The sequence below is a fragment of the Bemisia tabaci genome, chromosome 1 (assembly GCF_918797505.1).
Source record: "Bemisia tabaci chromosome 1, PGI_BMITA_v3".
NCBI lineage: Eukaryota > Metazoa > Arthropoda > Insecta > Hemiptera > Aleyrodidae > Bemisia > Bemisia tabaci.
The window spans coordinates 58094802-58113207 of record NC_092793.1 but is presented as its reverse complement, the minus strand read 5'-3'; the positions used below and the strand labels follow the sequence as shown (position 1 = coordinate 58113207).

The 18406-nt window shown below is 36.2% G+C and overlaps 2 protein-coding genes across 2 annotated transcripts; one reads left to right on the top strand and one right to left on the bottom strand.

Moving 5' to 3' along the window:
- Positions 1-559: 559 nt before the first annotated feature.
- Positions 560-12694, top strand: wcd (U3 small nucleolar RNA-associated protein 18 homolog wicked). The gene is made up of 10 exons (XM_019060108.2): positions 560-887; positions 2291-2440; positions 2959-3154; positions 3663-3851; positions 4369-4566; positions 5324-5492; positions 6662-6954; positions 8356-8495; positions 8851-8909; positions 12063-12694. Exons 1-9 carry the CDS (start codon positions 754-756, stop codon positions 8873-8875), a joined length of 1494 nt encoding a protein of 497 aa, XP_018915653.2. The 5' UTR covers positions 560-753; the 3' UTR covers positions 8876-8909; positions 12063-12694.
- On the bottom strand, positions 9469-17891 carry LOC109043069 (uncharacterized). Its single transcript, XM_072304235.1, has 7 exons — positions 17350-17891; positions 15154-15316; positions 14179-14319; positions 13269-13402; positions 11549-11800; positions 10252-10949; positions 9469-9731 (listed from the first exon to the last, which is right to left on the bottom strand). The coding sequence occupies exons 1-7, from the start codon at positions 17404-17406 to the stop codon at positions 9623-9625; spliced, it is 1554 nt and encodes a 517-aa protein (XP_072160336.1). The 5' UTR covers positions 17407-17891; the 3' UTR covers positions 9469-9622.
- Between the last annotated feature and the right edge of the window lie 515 nt (positions 17892-18406).

Sequence of the window (18406 nt, the reverse complement as noted above, 5' to 3'; positions counted from 1 at the left end):
TAATGGTACCTACATATTAATGATGAAAGTACAAAAATGCATATCTTGGTCTGCAGCATTGCAGGCTTGCTGCCATATTTTTATTTTATTTTCTCCATGGAAAACTACCTACTGAAAGTCATTTCTTGAAAATTTCCAGCCAAGGTGTTGGTTTGGTCTCCTTTTAAAAAATAAAATATGGCGAAGATACCGAAATACCGCGACCGAGTTACGCGTTTTTGTAGTTTCATCGTCGGTATGTGTATGTATGTATGTACCTTTTCCCGGTCGTTCGAGGCGTAGCATCAAAAGAATACCAATTCAGTTCACGATATTATTTTGTATGATTGCGCTTTTTCCTACAATGTATCTCTCTTCCGCCTCTCATAAAACGTATCGCAAAGTAGTTCGGTAAGTTTCATTTTGAATAATAACTCGAGCTGAGTAAATCCCCCCCCCCCCCCTCTCGTCGTGAGCTTTTCCTCCGGAAATGAGGTACTAAGCCGGCCGGAAATGTGATGAGTTACAAGAATGCCCGTCGCCGCGCCACCGGCCTCTCTGCTCCGCTAAGAGTTAGGTTATGTTTTTAAATAACACGTGAATGTGGATTGTGGATGTGAATAAGATGTGAATCACGGAAATTCAGTCATAATGATACTTGCCAATTATTGTGTTTGTTTTTATCATAGTTCTGTTTAATCTCATCAGCACCAGTAGTGAAGTATCTTGTGCGTAATCGTTTCAATTTCTAGTGTATCCTCAAATCAGCAAAAAATGGCGAAAGTCTCCGAACCTGTTAAACAGAAGAAGCGCCATGCCAAGTCTCCTCCAGCATTTACTTCCAAGAAGAAAAAGATCCGCTACCTTATCAATGATGATACAATTCCTGATAAGGAAGAGGAAGAAAGGTATAATATGTTGTATGCATAATCAGCACAAAAATTTACATCACCTTGTTATTGAAATCTTGGCTGAACGTATCGTACTGCCGAGAACAATTATGTTCATTTGTGATCTAAAACCAAGATACATTTGGTGAATTACCCAGTGAATTATCTGCTGTCCAACTAAAGCCCAACTTCTGTGACATGACTTTGTTTACCTCCTTAACGCTCAGGTGCGTTTGTGATAGACAACGGGCCTCAACGGTGAGGGCGTTGCAAGCGTTCTTGAATCTCTGTTGCACAGCGCTTTTTACCCAGTAAAGTGTCATGGTGGTTGCTTGCTCACTGCATCAGCTCAGCACCTGTTGCCTCCGGTGAATGGAGCATTAAGTATTAAGAAGGTAAACAAAGTCACATGACAGTAGTCAGGCCTTACTTGGCCAAAGGGTAATTCCAAGGGTAACTCACCAAAATAATCTCCTTTGTCTATAACAAATGCATCTCTCCATTCACTCGCAGCCATACGTGTTGCAGTGAGCGTTGAATCGCCATGACAGTCACCAGGTAGAAAACGTTGCCTCAACATGGACTCAAGGACGATCGCCAAACTCATTACGCTCTCACCGGATAATTTCCGTTGAGGCTCATTCGCTATCAGAACGCATCTTTACAAAGCACTACAGCTACTTATTGTTTCATTCAAAGGCTGCAAGAGTAACAGAGAAATGTGCAATGATATCCAGGAAAATTTCAGATGTTACTTATGTAGTGTCTGATGATCCGAGATTAGATGCTGTAAAATGAAATCAGCTTTACTCACTATTTTTATGTCATGGAAACTTATTACTTAATCAACATTTGAAAGACTCTGCGAGAATAATTGGGTCTAATCTTTAGAAATGTTGCTCCCTTGCGTTCCTTAAGTTCTATTGGTAGGATGTTGGTTTGTTTCCTACTTTGCAGTTATGTTTCTAGCGAGAAAAATAGGCAAAGTTAGCACTTCTCATCAATGGTTATTGTCTTCAAAACGACTCGCAAACAAACTAACTATTCCTTTCTCAACAACTTTAGTGATGAAGTATAACAGCATACTCTTCGTGCTCCATCTCAAATAGAATGGATAAATTATTCTACTTTAATTTCCTCATACGCTGTCTTGAGAGGCTCGTAGCGTAGAAACCTTCCACAGTTTACCCTAAAAAGAAAAAATAAAGGGAAGGAAGAGTGTCAACACTTTTTCTGGAATGAATATAACTTGTGGAAACCTTCCCTGCTGCGCATCTCGGATAATGTGGAAAGTACAGAAGATTATCGACCCCTGTGTTTTTAGACATGTCTTGCTGGGTAGGTGATCTCACAAATTGAGGTTGGCCAAGCAGGTATAATACCTAATCCCAATGTCACAATTTTTACTGCTCCTTTTTCAGGCTTGAAAAATTCTTATTTGATGAGACCCCTAATCTGAGTGACGATGATGAACCAACACCAATGAGTGTCTCTCCTGTAGAAGCGGCTAAGAAAACGTCTTCATCAAAGAAACGTGAACCGGCTTGGCATGATGAAGATGATGAGGTCAAGTAAGTATTTTTGGTATGCTTTGTTTGTCGAAATGAGAGTGAACTTGAGGTACATGTAGAACCTCTCTAATTGCATTCAGTGTTGACGCATTTTCTTGAAGCAAAAAAAATCATGTGCACCGCATTGACCCCATGTGAATGGGCATTTTGGTGTTTGAATGTTGCAAAATCTCAGGGCAAATATCTTCTTTAAAATAAACATCGTTACTTCCTCAGTTTTGGAAATTACAGGGGAGGGAAGAAAAATAACAGAAATTTGTAAGAAATCTAGACCATATCCAAATCTGGACCTGTAACAGGTAATATACAATCACCTGTAGACATTTTAAGACTACAATACTGATATACTAGTCACCATCACAGCTAACGTTTTGATATTAAAAAAATCAAACAAATGCTCAAACACATATGTGAAGTTTTGATATTCAAAAAGCCTAATACATGCTTGAACAAGTTCAAGACTGTAAGCAGTCATGCCATCGAATTTCAAAATCAATGACTATTCTTTTTTCATCCAGGGTTGAAGCAGTTTCAAAAACAACTAGGAGAAGCCTCACTATGAAAGGCAAAAGTGGAGACCCATATTATGACATGCTGAAGAAAAAGTTTGAAGCAATTGTTGGAACTCCAAGCTGGGCCAGATTGCCCTCAGAACGAGATGACCAAGAAAAAGACTCCGATAATGAGGAAGAAACAGGAAGCGATTTAAAAAGAGTAATACCACACAAAATTCAGATTTTAGTTTAACTCTTGACTATGAATTGCTTTGCAGTTTTTCTGAAATATCTAAGTGCCAATATGCACTTATTTCTTGTTTCCTGTATTCTATAAGATTTGGTATTTGCCGGTGGAGACTTTTAGAAAGCTTTAAATGGCGAGGAGTGTGAATAATGTTTCCAATCAGACTTAAAACTGTGAACAAGAACTTTTCATTGTAATTCATCTGAACTGTGTTGAAGTAGCAGCATTTCTCTTTTTATGGTAAATATTTAGAGCTTATCACCAAAAAAGGCCTTCAATCTTCATCAACTTAAGCCTACATAAGAGCTGTATAAAACCAAAAAATAAGTCTTCTAGAAGGATTTTGCTGAGGCAAATGGAAAACATGACCATGAGATAAAAATGTCAGATTGCGACAAACGGTTGTTTTTTTAGAACTTTCTAAACTCTTGACTCTTCCATCCTCTAAATTTAATCTGAACCTTTTTTTTCTGTGGTATAGAGGTGTGGAAATATGATTAGTAGCAAAAGTGCGCATCTACCTAAAGGCAAGATCGCAATTAAAGAATTGACTGATTTAAATCGAGACTCAAACTACATAGAAGGTAGGAATATTGAAGCTGTCGAATTCCATACATCTTCATCTGTAGCTCTTGTTGCTGGCGCAGGTTCTATAGCTTCAATCTTTCATGTAAGTGTCGTTTTCTTTGTTTTTAACATGATCTCCCTTCACTCTTTATTTGTAGGTATTTGTTTATTTGTTTATTTTATTTTTTTCAAAAAAGTGAGTAACTTTTGTAATGGCTATCAAAAGCGTCTTCAACGCTTTATTCAGCTGTGTGATTCCCAAACGATGTATTTGATTGTGACGCTCCAAAATCTCTCCTTTTACCTCCCTTATTCAACAAAAAACGAATCAATGTCATTTCTTGAAATACTTAAGTTAAATATATTAGGATTATGTGCTGTAATTCTATTAAGTTTCAAACTACTAAGCTGGACTGTGTTTAAAATCATCAAAACCGACTTGATAGATCCTGGAAGTCCTATTGCTGATTAGTGTTACTCCTGTACCAAGAACATCAATCCTAGTACTTTCAGAATAATCCATATATTTGAAGATGCTGTCAGACAAAAATCAGAAGGCCGCCATTTTTACCTTTTTAATAGTTAACTTTCTTTCATGTCCAATTTTTCTTATTCTACAGGTCGATGGCCGAGACAATGCTAAATTACAATCCATTAGATTTGAAAGATTTCCAATTCAATGTGCCCATTTTACTCGGGACGGGGAACAATTCATCGTTGGATCTCAGCATGGCGGACATTTTTATTGTTATGACATGGTCTCTGGCAAAACGCTACACGTTCCAATGCACCATGCATTGGAACAGACAAGTATGAAGGTAATTGCATTTTCATCATATTCATTGATGGTTTGGTGTCACTTTTCTGAGTGATCACTGCAGGAGTGTAAAAATATTTGTAGCGGAAAATCTTGGGTTGTAAGGCGATTTTCCTCATTATTTAGAATAAATAGCGTACGATCCTAGGACACTAAAAGTTTTGCAGTAAAATTTAGCATTTTGCTATTGGACAAATTGTAGATTGTAGAGTGTGTCAAAAATGTTGGATTGCATGAAATGTTTAACATTTTGGAATTTTTGCATCACAGATCCGAATGTTCTACGATGATTTAGTCTTAAAAAAAAATAACAATATTGCTCACTGTATTCAATCATGAAGAGACTTTGAACTCTTGCAGGCAATGTGTTTCCTTGTCTCATTGTTTTACTACAAACCAATAATTGTTTTATTTGCAACCTCAGATCCCAGCAGCGTTATATTCTTGTCAGTAAGCCAAACAAACTCAACGTCTAGAAGGATGAATGCTTTTCAGCAAAGTAACTTTTTTCAGTTTTAAAGTTAGTCAATAGATTTGTTGGAAAGTTAGATCATTCCATGAAAGGCTTGAGGTCTTACAGAATTTTAGTATTTTTAACATTGTTTTAAAAAAAGAAGAAAAAAAATATTGCAAGATGGAGGCTCATTAGGTTATTTTGAAAGGACCTTTACAAAATCCAAAATTATACTGAGGCCAGAATGTTTTGTGTTTTACTGTTAAATATGAGGATATAATGAATTTTTTTTGTTCCCTTTCAGAATTTTGTAATGTCACCAGATGGAAAATATATTGTGGTTTGCGGAAAATTTGGGAATATCCACTTTTTAAGTAGTAGATCCAAAGAGTTTCTCTTCACTCTGAAGATGAATGGAAATGTAGGAGCTGTATGCTTCAACTCGGAAGGATCTTCATTATATTCGCATGGTGGTAAGTTGTCCTTATTCCTAATGATAGCTCTTTTACATCTGCTCTAATATGAGACTGGCTTAAATTATCCTCAGAACCCTCTAACAGAATCCTCACCACAAATCAAATACGTCCTCTAACCGCGATTTTTTATTTCTATTTTATTTCTATTTTCTTTTCTATTCTTTTTTCTTTTCTATTTTCTCTTTATTATATTGTGTGAAAAATAAAAACATCATATCGTCTAATACACATTCAATGCAATTTGTATCAAAAAAGCACCTGGCCGTATGTGTCGCTTGTGTTCAGTTAATGGGAGAAGAAGCCGTAGTGCACGGATGAAAATTTTCCAGGGGAGTGATTTTTTGTCCTAATTTCAACAATCACATTTTTTTTCATAGTACTGGATCAAACTCAATTTATTCTGATTTACAGTTAATACTCCTCAACAGCCATATAAGGAAGTCGAACTTGTAATAAAATGCAACAATTAATACAATATGTACCCTTTGCAATTATAGGTAGACACCATTCGCCAGGTAGTAAGTGGTAATCTAAGGTCTGCACTTGTAGCAATTTGCACACTTTATTCCGAATGTATTTTATTTATTTATTTTATTGCCAAATCGGCTTTTGGGGAGTGTAGATCACAGTTGTATCTTTTAACAATGCATTGGTTCCAATGGTAGCTCAAACTCAAAACATCTGATTCACTTCAGCACCACTTATTTCTTTATGTTCTTGAAAAAGTATTAACTTTTCTCTGAAACTCGGTGTGTGCTCTGGTAAACTGCCTCAAAATTAAGCTGTCAAATGTTTAACTAGCATTCAAAGTAAACTGACTGAAATCTCATCACATAGCCAAAATTATAAGTTACAATCTCTCATTTCAATAAAAATGATACTTTGCAAATCCCAACCTTACCCTGATTTTGAACAAATTTAAGTTATGATATTATCATAAGACAATTTTGCTTGCAAGAGTTTTACAAAGCAAAAACATCATCAAATTATTATTACTGTGTATTTCATTATAAAGGTATTTTTTACTGTATTAATCCTCCTTGAGCTCAGACCATCTTTGAAATGACATTAACATGGAACTTTGGGGGAGGGGTCTGCTGGGATAGACATTTTTTTCTTTTGTGTAATTTCTCCAGCTTATTGTTTGTTTTCATGAATATCTTCAGATGAAGGTGAGGTGTACATATGGGATGTAGCCAGCCGACGGTGTGTGCGCAGGTTTTATGATGAAGGATGTATTAAAGGGAAAAGCATAGCCATGTCACCTAATGATCAACTGTTGGCAACAGGCTCGAGTGTAGGGACAGTGAACATCTATAAGCTTCCAATTTCTTCCAACAATCCGACACCTATCAAAACTGTGATGAATCTGGTTACTAGCATTACAATTCTCAAATTCAATGCCTCATCAGAAATTCTAGCTATGGCATCTGGTGACAAACCCAACGCTCTTAAACTTGTAAGTACTTATCTTAGAACTAAGAACTTTACTGCCACTGCATCTCTGTTGAATATTTCATGTCAGCCCGGAAAAAAAGGAAAATTTAAGAAAGATTGGTAGGCTTAAAATCGTGGTTGCTGTATCACTATCCTTTATTGCGCAGCAATGCCATAAATTAGTGCCGTTCAGAAGACCGGCCATTATGACTGTCCAGGCCCTTAAAGACCAACAGGATAAACTTCATTATGACAGCTTTGGTGGTAAATAAGTTAATGTCAAGGTTTTATGTTTGCTTTTTCGTAATAATTTCCCTCCTTGATAATGATAGGAGCTCAGTACAAAAATTATTTTAATTCAAGTGTTGATATTATTGAATAACTGAAGGGTCCTGTGTTTTCTATCTGCCTTTCTACAGGCTGTTATTGACTCCCATGTTCATGTCTTTCAATTGGTTCTCGTAAAAGGGTTTATCACAACCCTCATCAAGTAATATGTACTTAGAGTGATAATTTGTAGCTTTTTGGATCACAGTAATTGTAATGGACCACTAGACAAGGTACGAATTTAAGCAATCTGATACATGTTTCTTAACCAGAATTTCACCTAGAAAACGATCCACACAACGAAAATCACTGAAACCAACTCCTAACGAAGATATTAACGTTTTTATTTCACATTGGTTACAAGGAATTTGAACTGCCCGCTCACAAGAAACTCAAAGCCCTACAAGAGTCAAATCGCCCACTACAACGGTTTCAGCAAGCTTCTCAATCGAGCAATGCTCATTTCCCACCATGTGTTGTTCAAACTATTAACAATTTGCTATAACTGAGCCAAAGCGTCAAGATTGAGGTTGCCAGATTTTTATATCGCAGAGACTGTCATGACAAACGTTTAGCGCGCGATATGAATCATGTAGAGCATTGACTTTTCATGAGCGGGTGGTTTGAATTGACGCATCAAGAATCATTAAATATCTTCGTCAGGAGTTAATTTCGGTAATTTTCGTTGTGTGCATCGTGTTTTACGTAAAATTTTGGTTAAGAAACATGTATCAAAATGCTGAAATTCGTACCTTATCTAGTGGTCCATTGCCTCTCTTCCAGCTCCAAAAATATTGTTGGTTATCCGCATTTTAACAATTTTTTAGCTTCTGTTCTTAGATACCTGCAGAGAACAAGAATTTGGATTTAAGCAACTTTTTTTTTTTTTTTTTTTTTTTTTGTAGATGAAGAGTTTACGTTTCTTGAACATTAGGATTTAGTCTGCTCCCTCCATGAACTCTCGAAACGAATTTGGGAAGTACTAAGCAATCAAAATTCTAATGATTTCTCACTGCTTCCCCGATAGACTTAGGAGACATCTATAATTGAATTTCTTTGCAATTTTTCAAGTAAAGGTTTTTCTTCCTAATTGTAGGTACATTTTCCCTCGCTGACAGTGTTTTCAAACTTCCCTGCTATGGACACATACATAAAACTGCCTTTTGCGTTGGATTTTTCACCATCTAGTGGCTATCTTGCTGTTGGAAACAATAGAAGCAAAGTTAAACTATTCAGGTAAAAATTATTCTCCTTAGATTTTTCCCCCTCCAAAGCCTTCTCAGAATTGTCCAGAAAAATTGTAGTTATCTTCCTTCTGGGAAATAGCAACCCTAAACCGATTTTGAAATTATGATGAAAATCCAAGTTCAATCACAAAGGGTAAAACTAGGGGTATTTTTCTAGGGGAAGATTCCTATACTTCCCTTTTATTTTAAGGACATTCTATCCTCTAGACTTTAATAGAGTGAAACGCCACATCCCCCTCTCTCAAGAAAAAAATCCTTGGATGCATCACTGTGTTTGCTTTCCTGTTATCAATATTCAAGAAACGATTTCAGCGTTTTTTTCAATTTTTTTCTTCTTTTTCCAGGTTGAATCATTTCAAAAACTATTGATCCCAGTGAAATTATTATTTGGATTGTCTACTCAGTAAGTATTATGAATAACTATCCACTTTTGATCCTTCCGAAGAAAAAAAAGTTTCCAGCTTTAAAAGATGTTTCAACAATTCTGTGGCCCCACCCTAATACCCCAGGCCTTGGCCAAGAAAAGCTATGAAGTGTTCTTCTATTTTTTGAGTACTTTTTTAACTTTTTATTGAAAATTTGAATTTTATTGTCCTTTTTATCTGTTCTCTCTTCTTCGCTATCAGATAGAAACACACATTTTGTGTCTCATAATCTCTTCACCAAGGTTTTTTAGTTTATAGTTTTTTCCTTTATTATTTCCGCTGCGGCATTGACTCTCATTCGCCTTATCTCATCTCTTTATATCTCCTATCTCCTTAGGCTAAGTTAATACGGAAAGCTGCGGCTGTACTTAGTATTTACTTTTATCCCTATTTCAATCTGACCGTTGACTTTTGTATAATTGTTCTTTGTCAATAAATTATCATCATTTTATTGAAAATTGAAGTGACGATTTCAATAAAAAAAACCTCGTGTTTGATAGTGTCAGGTAAACTGAAGAAAAAAGCGGAAAGATAAAATTTCTGGGTCCAACTTTCTACCGAAGCCACAGAATATGATAGTGGAATATTTATTTGACAAAGTTTCAACCTACTCGTTCATTAATACCAACAATTAATTCAGGGCTTAGAAGGTTCAAACTTAGTTTTCCTGTTGCACCCCTTCATTGTGAATTTATAGTTCATAGTCAATTTTTGGTGAAGGAGGTGGTTTATTTTGAGTTTTCGGTCCGTACTTCAGTACCTGGATTTCGTTCCATATTCGCCTCAGGGGGTTATTTTCTCTGAAAAGCAAAATAGAAATGATTAAATTTTTTCAATTTAAATTTTTTTTCTTCAAAATTGGTATTCAATTGATGAATAAGGTGTCAAATTTTTTTTTTGAAAGGAGTCTTATATTTATTGAGAAAGTACACTAAAATAAACTAGACATGCAAGAATGCATGTGAATGGCTGATGTTGAAAAATTCATTTCTTAGGTTCCAAAGTTGTAAGTCTCCGCTTTTGTTCTATTTGTTTAAAAGGGAAGCTAATCAACTATTTCTATCAAAGTTCTTTGGAAATTTTCTTTCCCCGTTCTAAAAAAATCCCATCAGCCACAAGTCCGAGAATCATGACAGAGCTGTAAATCACACTTTCTTTGATAGTCCTCAGGCACTTATTTCTCATTGAATTATTATTTCTTATAATCGAATTATTATTATGTACTTTCTTTCCTCCACAACATTTGACACCTCGTGTCAAAACTAAGCTGAACTAAGTAAACTCTGAAATGCTGAAAATGCCATTCGTGGATCAACTTACTGTAAAGAAGTAGGTGAAGCAACAGGGTAGTTGAAAATTATTCGCTGCTCATATCTCTTAAATGTTGGTGAATCTAAGGTCCATTTGAAGGGCTGAAGGTGGGGTGTAGGTTGTCCCAAGTAATCAAAAACAGGAGAATACAGATCATTCTCAATCGTTGTGTAATGGCTGTCGGCTGTCTCCATTTCCCATATGGGCTCATACCAGTTGACTGGCTCTTTAGTTTTACTTCGCCGCCTCTCATTTTCCGCCTGTTTTGTGGCCTTGCTCGGAGTTCCGCTTGCTCTTTGCTCTAGCAACTCTGCAATTACTTTGATCTGGTGCTGCTGCTCACTGAATCGCCGTGCTTTATCTCGGACTTTCTCGCGCCAGATGTACGACTCCTCGCTATGTCTGCGACGCATTCTGTCAGGAGATAAATTATTATCTGTAATTTTTACCAACTGGGAATCGACCGGTAGATATTTTTTGCGGAACTCTTCATTCAGTCGCTGGAGCTTGGCTTGATTATAGTTCTCAGCAATTTTTGTGTTAATGATTAGCTCAGATTTTCTCCTTTGCGTCAAGGATTGTTGCTGTACGTTGGTTTTAAAACTCACTAAATCCATCCAAGGAACATATTGTGCATTCTTGTTAGGTGCGTCTTGCATCTGTGGACTTGGTCTCTGTTCTTGAATTCTGTTGATAACGCTCATCTCCTGAGAAAAAAATAAGTCATTTAGTGAGGAACTGCTGTAAATTGTAAGCAGAGTCAGACAGAAAGTTTTTTCGTAGGTAATTTTGCTCCAATTTTACAATAAGCGCACTTATAAAGTCTTAAATTCACTTCTCAACTTACAATTTGTGTAAAATATTGGCGTCTTTTCTGGCTTGGCTTTACGTTTCTAGTAGTATACATTGATTCTTTGGATTGTACAATAGTTGTTCAAAATTCTGTATCGAATTTACGGCATCCATTTTGTTTATTACGATATTTCACAGATTTACTGCTTTAAAGTAGATGAAATTTTCACTCTACTAATACTAAGTGATGCTGCCATTCTAATATGAGGAAACAAAGCTCGATGTTACCCTCGATTTTTTGAGGACCCTTCATTTTAATCATGGAAGTAATTTTTCCTTGTTAATTTTGAACTTTAAAGAAATGTAAAAATATTCTTAAATCATGCAGGTTAGAAAATCCTTTTTGTTCTTTTTAAGTAATGTTTATGAAAAATTCATGGTTTTTAAAAAAAAAGTTATGAAGAAAAACTGGCATTTAAATTTTGTTAAATTCTGAATGCAGTCATGTACTCACAAAATTTTGAGGCCTCTTGACAGACTCTTTCTTTTTTTCTCTCCTGAGCCACCATATCTCATTGAATACCTTGATTAATAAGTACACATTGATCAGCCATAGTACGACTAGCCTCAAGTATATGGACACAAAAATTACGCCAGGAATAATTGTGTCATATTGCCATTCCTGAGGTGTTTTTCCTTCTAGGCCTTCTATTATCGTGGTATTTTTCAGTCCAACGCCGATAAATTGAAGGTATGCTTTCTTATCCTGTAAAGTTTAGAAAAGGTAAAATTCATTCATTTTTGTCATTAAAAATGGAAAAGGTGTGAGATATGGATTCGGTTGCTCCAACTTATTTCTGGATAAAGAAGGAGTCTTCTCAAATTCTGACTTAACAACTCATCAATTTACATTGGAATGTTCCTCTACTTTTGGAGAAATATTTTTCTCTATGCTTTTAAAGACTTCTCATTATATTTTTGTGTTTTTTATCCATTTTTTCAACATAGCTTTTTCTTATTTTTTTCAGCACATCAATGTGACATGAAAAAAGTTATTGTTTTGCTTCCAACTGCTTACAAACCAACAAATCAAGTCAGTCGAAGTATGAGTAAGAAAGTGCCTTGCTTATGAATTCCACAATACCTTTTAGATGCTGAATTCAGTTTCTTCAACTGTTTCTTTGGTCAGATTATTTTTTCCCTCATTCAAATCGGACGGAGTTAATTAGAATCAGTATAACTACATCAGACGTTGCCCAATTTCCTCTCCTGTTTTATTTCTTAAGTAGAAAACTACAAACATTTAACTTAAAATTTTCCGAGTGCATATATTCTTGATAATGGAGAGGAAGAAGACAAAAAGTTTAAAGGCATTATATTATTTAATATACTATCATCAAAATACATAAAACGCAAGAGGAAATTAGGCAACATGAAATCAGATCCTAGTCAAAACCTCTCAATCAATATTCATAAGGTACAGTGCTATCTTTCACCTTTTAACTATCTGTTCCCTAAGTGCACATCAGAAAAGCTGTGGGTGTCACAATTACAAGCATTTATTCTGATGTATTTTTACATTTGTAATTTTATTGTATAGTGTGAATTTTCATTTTATGAATGATCAATCGATATAAATCAATGAATTTGTTTTAGTTTATTCTTGAGTTGAAACTTATTTTTCATTGAGTTTGTTACCGTTCTTTGAAATGCCCCTGAAAGTTTTTAGAGAGAACAAAAGTCATCACAAGAACACTTAAGGGCACTCGACGAATGTATCTGCTATACCCAAATACTTATCATCAAAAGTCAGCTAAATACCAAAAAGTTGATTTCAAGATATTCATATTTTTATTTCTGAAAACTGCTGGGGAACATAACACTTATACTATCTTCCTAAAGTTTGTTGATGCCACATAGCTTGCTATGCAGCATCCCAAGTAGCATAGTGCAACGAAAATGTTTAAATAATTTTGCAATCGAATGTTGCGTTTCATTTAAGGAAGACTGATTATAGGTTTAACGACTTCAGGTATCATATAAAGTCTCAGCATAGTAGCCAATTCTTACACTGATAATCCGCTTCAGAGAAATCGCCAAACATTTTTTGTATGCTGGCCATCATATTCAAATGTATTTCAATGTACATACACATTAGTATATTCATCGATGGCTAGTATCTTCACCTTAAAAACTAAATTTTATGTTTATTTTAATTTCTCACAAGAAATTACCGTCATATGGAAAATGTCAAAAGTGTACATAACTGCTGCAGAAAGATCCATAACAGTCAAAATGAACGTGATTACAAGCCATGGCAGAGACATACATATCACAGCATCTTCACTCTGACCATAGAAAGCACCAGCTGTAAAATTCAATCAGTGTATTGCAAGCATATTTTTTAAATAAAAAGTAGAATCAAAATGGGTTTTTAATGTTTTTTTTTTTTTTTTTTTTTTTTTTTTTCTGTGGATAGCTCTTTCATGAACACAAGTAAGAAAGGATTTAAGAAGAATGCCAAAGCATTAAATAGTTGCTTAAACAAAAGTGTGAGGGTGACTCTCAATGAAAATGCTTATTAATAGACCAAATTTTTTTTTTTTTTTAACTGAGAGTCTAAAAATAATATAATTGAAAGATCATGATAGCTGTATAAAAATTTAAAATGACAAATTATTGATACATTGTAAAAACGATGTATTTTCCGTTAAGTTCTATTTTAAAGTCCTTAACAAGTATCAAAGTAAATACAAGCCATTCAGTCACTATCCCTGCAATGTATATTGATTTGGCTTGCGACAGCTGCAAGAATCTCCAGACCTCAGATAGGTTCAACATGAGCTGTTCTCAGAACAAGAACTTATTCTGTATGGAAAGAGGTTTATCCATAAGAAACGTCGTCAGAAACGAAAACCACCGTCTCATAAGAAATAATTTGTCAGATTAAACTGTGCAGTGTTACAAATTGCAATTGAGCCCTCCTCGTTCAGACCTCTTCAGATGTCCTTTTTGTGCTAAAAATAAATTCCTCTCAAATTAATGAAACTAAGGTGGATTGTCCACGTTGACCCTTTTACTTAACATTTTATAGCAAGTAGCACATCGCCTCTCTTATTTAAATGTTTAAACTTGAACACTTACTCATTAATCCAACAGAAGCAGGAATCCAACAAGATGTAACCAGGCTATAAGAAAGCATCCACGCGTATGTCCTCTCTGATGACGGTATTCTGTCTGGCCAGTAAAATGCTTTTGTCGCATTACCCCTCTTACATTTCCCATCTATTAGGAACAAAGGAAGGGTAACAAAGCAAGAATCAATGGATATCTAAGATTTTATATCATCAAAAAGTAAATTTTAAAGCATATCCGACCTCAGAACTTTAGATGCTCAGTTTATTTTACAGCCAACTTCAGGCAGGTGCAGATTACATGTTTTGTCTTTTTTGGAAAGCTTAGTTCCAGAGATCAATTTCTCTGTTCTCATTTTCAACGTTCAGCAACCAATCAATGTCTCACCAGTGACCAAAAGGAAAATAATTTTAGCCACTGATGGTTATCTCTCGCCAGCAAGGAGTCTTTTAAGTATACTAATATTTGAAATACGTACACTGGCAAAAAATCAAGCTGAATAAAGTATCCAATGTTCTCAGCTTGCATATCTGCTCGCTACAAGCTATATCATGCAATACATGGAGTTATATTGTTTTTACTTCATGACAGTAGGTACAATATTGCAGGCATTTTGATGGTGCAACTGTAACATTGCTTATTCCTAGTTTGCTAAGTTGCAGACTTTCTGTCTCACTTTATTTTTTGAATGGAGATATCCTCATCTTATGAATCTTTGATCCTTGAGAACTTTTCTGATTTTTCTCCTCTGTGTGAAGAATCTTGTGTAAAAATTTCAAGCAATATCGTTAGTTTGTTCACCTTCGATAACATAAATTGGAAGCGGAGATTTTGAGACATCACAAAGGAGATATGCCTTCTTACAGTTTAACTCTCAATTTTTAACTTAAATAATTTAAATGACCACTGTCTCATCAAAAATTTGTTTTCACACTTTAATGAGCCACAGTCAATATTTTTTGCATAGAATGTTGAGTAACTTACTCCACAAATATGCCACATACGTCAAAGTTGATATGTAGTTGATTCTTGTATTTCCCTTTAGATCTCCTCTCTGCAACAGATTTGTGAAGTACGACAGTTGGGTAGAGCAAGAGTATAGTGTCACTGCACTTATGTATATTGCTGTCCAAATTATGCATTGAGACTGAAATCAGAAGTGAGACAAGGGTCTTGAGCAAAATACACTTGGAATACAGTATCTACACCTATGTTAAATTTATTGTGATTTCTAACAACGGGCAAACTACTTTCATCACTCATCAAGTGATATTGTTGAAGGGGAGGAGGAAGTTCATATACACCCCTCTTAATATACTGCAACCCAAATATGTAGGTAGCACAGTGAAAATATGTAGATAATTTTGCAATTTAATGCAATCGAATTGCAATAATTTTATATAATTTGATCAAGAATTGCCGGTTTTAAGCAATTCATTAAATGTAAGTCTCGATGCTTCATGGAACCAGAATAGTTGCATCCAGGCGTAAAAATGAAATTAGTTTAGTATCCGTCGCATCCGACACTAACTGAAGCTTTGATCGTTTGGCTTACACTTCAACTTCATTCCATTGTTGCCAATGTGTATTGTGCCAATGACGGAAACCATTAGGTACTGATTTTTATCGCGATCGACATTGTCAATTTTCCAAGAAATGCATTATTTAAATGTATTACAACTTTGCCAGCCCTCAAAATCACAAAAAGCAAGCAGGCGTCTTAGAATGAAATGTAGAGTTTCCTTAATTCTACTTTAAAGGTCCTTCGTTGGTGGTTTTTTTTTTCTCTCTCTCTCCCCCCCCCCTCTCTCCCTCTCTCTCTCCTTTTTTTTGCCCTTTGGCCTTTTGGGAAATCTTATTTTGACGTTCAAGTCGAAGTGCCGAATGAGCCGCCTGTATTTTGCCGCCCCCTTCTTATTCGTCTTGAAACATCAAGAAAAACCATCAAGTGAATGTGCCAGAGGAGGAGGACTGGAGGAGTGCATGAGACGCGTTTACTCGTGTTGGACACATTTTTTGCGAAAGCCCTGTCAACACTACTAGCAAGAGTTTAAGGAATTTTGCGCGAAAGTTAAGTTCCGTAACTAAACATATCTCTGTGTGGACAAGGCCTTCCATTTATAAGAAATGAACGAATAAATTATGAAAGAACAAACATAAATGTGGTTTAATAATTTTAACTTCCTCCGCAGCGCCGCGCCGCGCTGACCGCACTGTGTTTGGCGCAATGCGTGAAGTATTCCTACAGTCTTGTAGGCGCTATGCGTTTCACGCCAACCGCTGCTGACTGCATGCACTGTGATTGACACAATGCGTGAAGTATTCATGCAGTCTTGTAGGCGCTAATATGTGTTACATGCCGACCGCCGCGCCGAGGGCTTCTCCTTTTCATCTCAAGTCCTCCGTCATCATTTCTCTCTAGGTCGCGCCGTTCCAGGCCCAATTGCGTGTTTAGTTTCTCTCTTTGCTCTACTAATTAACATGGTGCTGTGCCTTGTATCACCGAAAGACGGCATAATTAGAAATTACTATACTCTCAGGAAATGAGAAATTTTGTTGCCTTTTCTCGTTTGTAATTTCATGAGGAAACGTAATTTGGTGTAATGAAGTATGAAATATAATATGTAGAATGTAAGGATGTGAGCACTGAAGTATGTAATGACAAAGCAAAATTATTTTCTCTGAGGATGAAGAAAAACGTCTTATACAACTATCATTATCCTTGCAACTAATTTTGCACTTCCTCATCTGACACTGATATGCTTTTTAGGTATGCCTCCTATGTCGATGGTAAAAGTACCAAACCACGTGTCTCGGTTGCAAAACTCTTTTCACGTTTTACTCTTTTATATAAGGCCTGATCGTTGTTTTTGCACCTAATGCCGTTTGATTCACTTTCGTTCTTTCAAATGTTGGTAGGTACCTATTCTCCAAGAATCCCGCGCTTAAAAGTGTAGGAGTACTTATTTGTTTGAAAAACTAAAATACGAGCGGACATTTTCAAACCCTAAAACCAAAATCCGTAGTTTGACAGTTTTACCAGTGGTATTCAACGATCTATGTAGGCACTTACGCACTCATAATCGTACCTAATTTTCAACGGAAATTGATTATTTTCCAAAGTATGTAAAGATGAGTACCTATAGATGCCCTGTGCTATAGATGATTTCTTTCACTTACCAAAGTAATTGTTGCCGCAACAGTGAATAAAATTTTTCTCCTCTGTAGTTTGTGCATTTTCAGATTTTTCAACAATGGTAGATAGCCACTTTGCACGTCACAAATAGCCCGAGTTCAATACCTCCACGGTTAATTTTTAGATTTTAGTCGTACTCTAGCATACAGTATTTTTTTCCGCATTTTTTTATCACGAGAGAAAGGAAAAACAGCCGAGGAGAAGAAACAACACGAAATCAAAACACTAAAATTTGTAAATGTACACGTTTAAAAAATTAAACTTCCGAATGAAACTGTCGCAGGTCTGAAAAAATAGTAGCTACTTCTCTCACTTGATCATAAGCGCACGTATAATTAAATGCACATACGTCATTATACCCACAAATAGCCGATTAATGGACTTTTTTTTTCATTTTTCAGTCGGTTGAAATTTGATCCCCCCTGCAGACAGCGGAAAATTTTCAGTCATTCAGCGAGTGTGGTTTTGGCCCGGCACTTAGTTTTCAACTAAAACTGCCCGGAAATTATCTTATTGCCACACTTCTCAACATTCTTCGGAGACACTTGACTTGCTCATCGAAAATCGTCGTGAAAAGGTAGGTACGACCGCCGCGCCGCACCGAGCCATGGGCCCGCGTGATCTCATTTGTGATTGGCGCCCGACAATCTTCTGGAGTGCGGAGTTCGAATCTCATTGGCTCCTCGATCAAACAAGTTATGTCAAACTCCTGGCGGTCGTGCCGCGTGTGGTTCAAGACGGAAAGCGGTTGTCTCTGTGTTTCCCAAGCGTGCCTGTTTTCCTGTCGGTATACATCCTTATCTTCTGATTTAAGCCACGGTCGCACAGGCAGGGTGCGACACACGCCAAGTCAATCGCGAAACCGGGTGCAATGCAGCACCGCCAGGAAAAGGCACGAAAAGTTGATATGCACCAACCGTGGGGGTGGCAAAATTTCGACCATTCCTTTTATTGATTTTATCTCTCGGATGATTCCCATTCTTAATTCTCTTCGTCTTAATCACCACCATCCTCTTATTCTTCCTGTTCCCCTCCTTCTTC

Coding starts and splice junctions, on each gene's coding strand:
- wcd (XM_019060108.2), top strand. CDS start 754: ATGGCGAAAGTCTCCGAACCTGTTAAACAGAAGAAGCGCCATGCCAAG. Junction 3,852..4,368: donor CTATAGCTTCAATCTTTCAT/GTAAGTGTCGTT, acceptor CTTATTCTACAG/GTCGATGGCCGAGACAATGC. Junction 6,955..8,355: donor AACCCAACGCTCTTAAACTT/GTAAGTACTTAT, acceptor TCCTAATTGTAG/GTACATTTTCCCTCGCTGAC.
- LOC109043069 (XM_072304235.1), bottom strand. CDS start 17,406: ATGCACAAACTACAGAGGAGAAAAATTTTATTCACTGTTGCGGCAACA. Junction 10,950..11,548: donor TCAAGAGGCCTCAAAATTTT/GTGAGTACATGA, acceptor TTTTTTTCTCAG/GAGATGAGCGTTATCAACAG. Junction 9,732..10,251: donor GCTTCACCTACTTCTTTACA/GTAAGTTGATCC, acceptor TTTGCTTTTCAG/AGAAAATAACCCCCTGAGGC.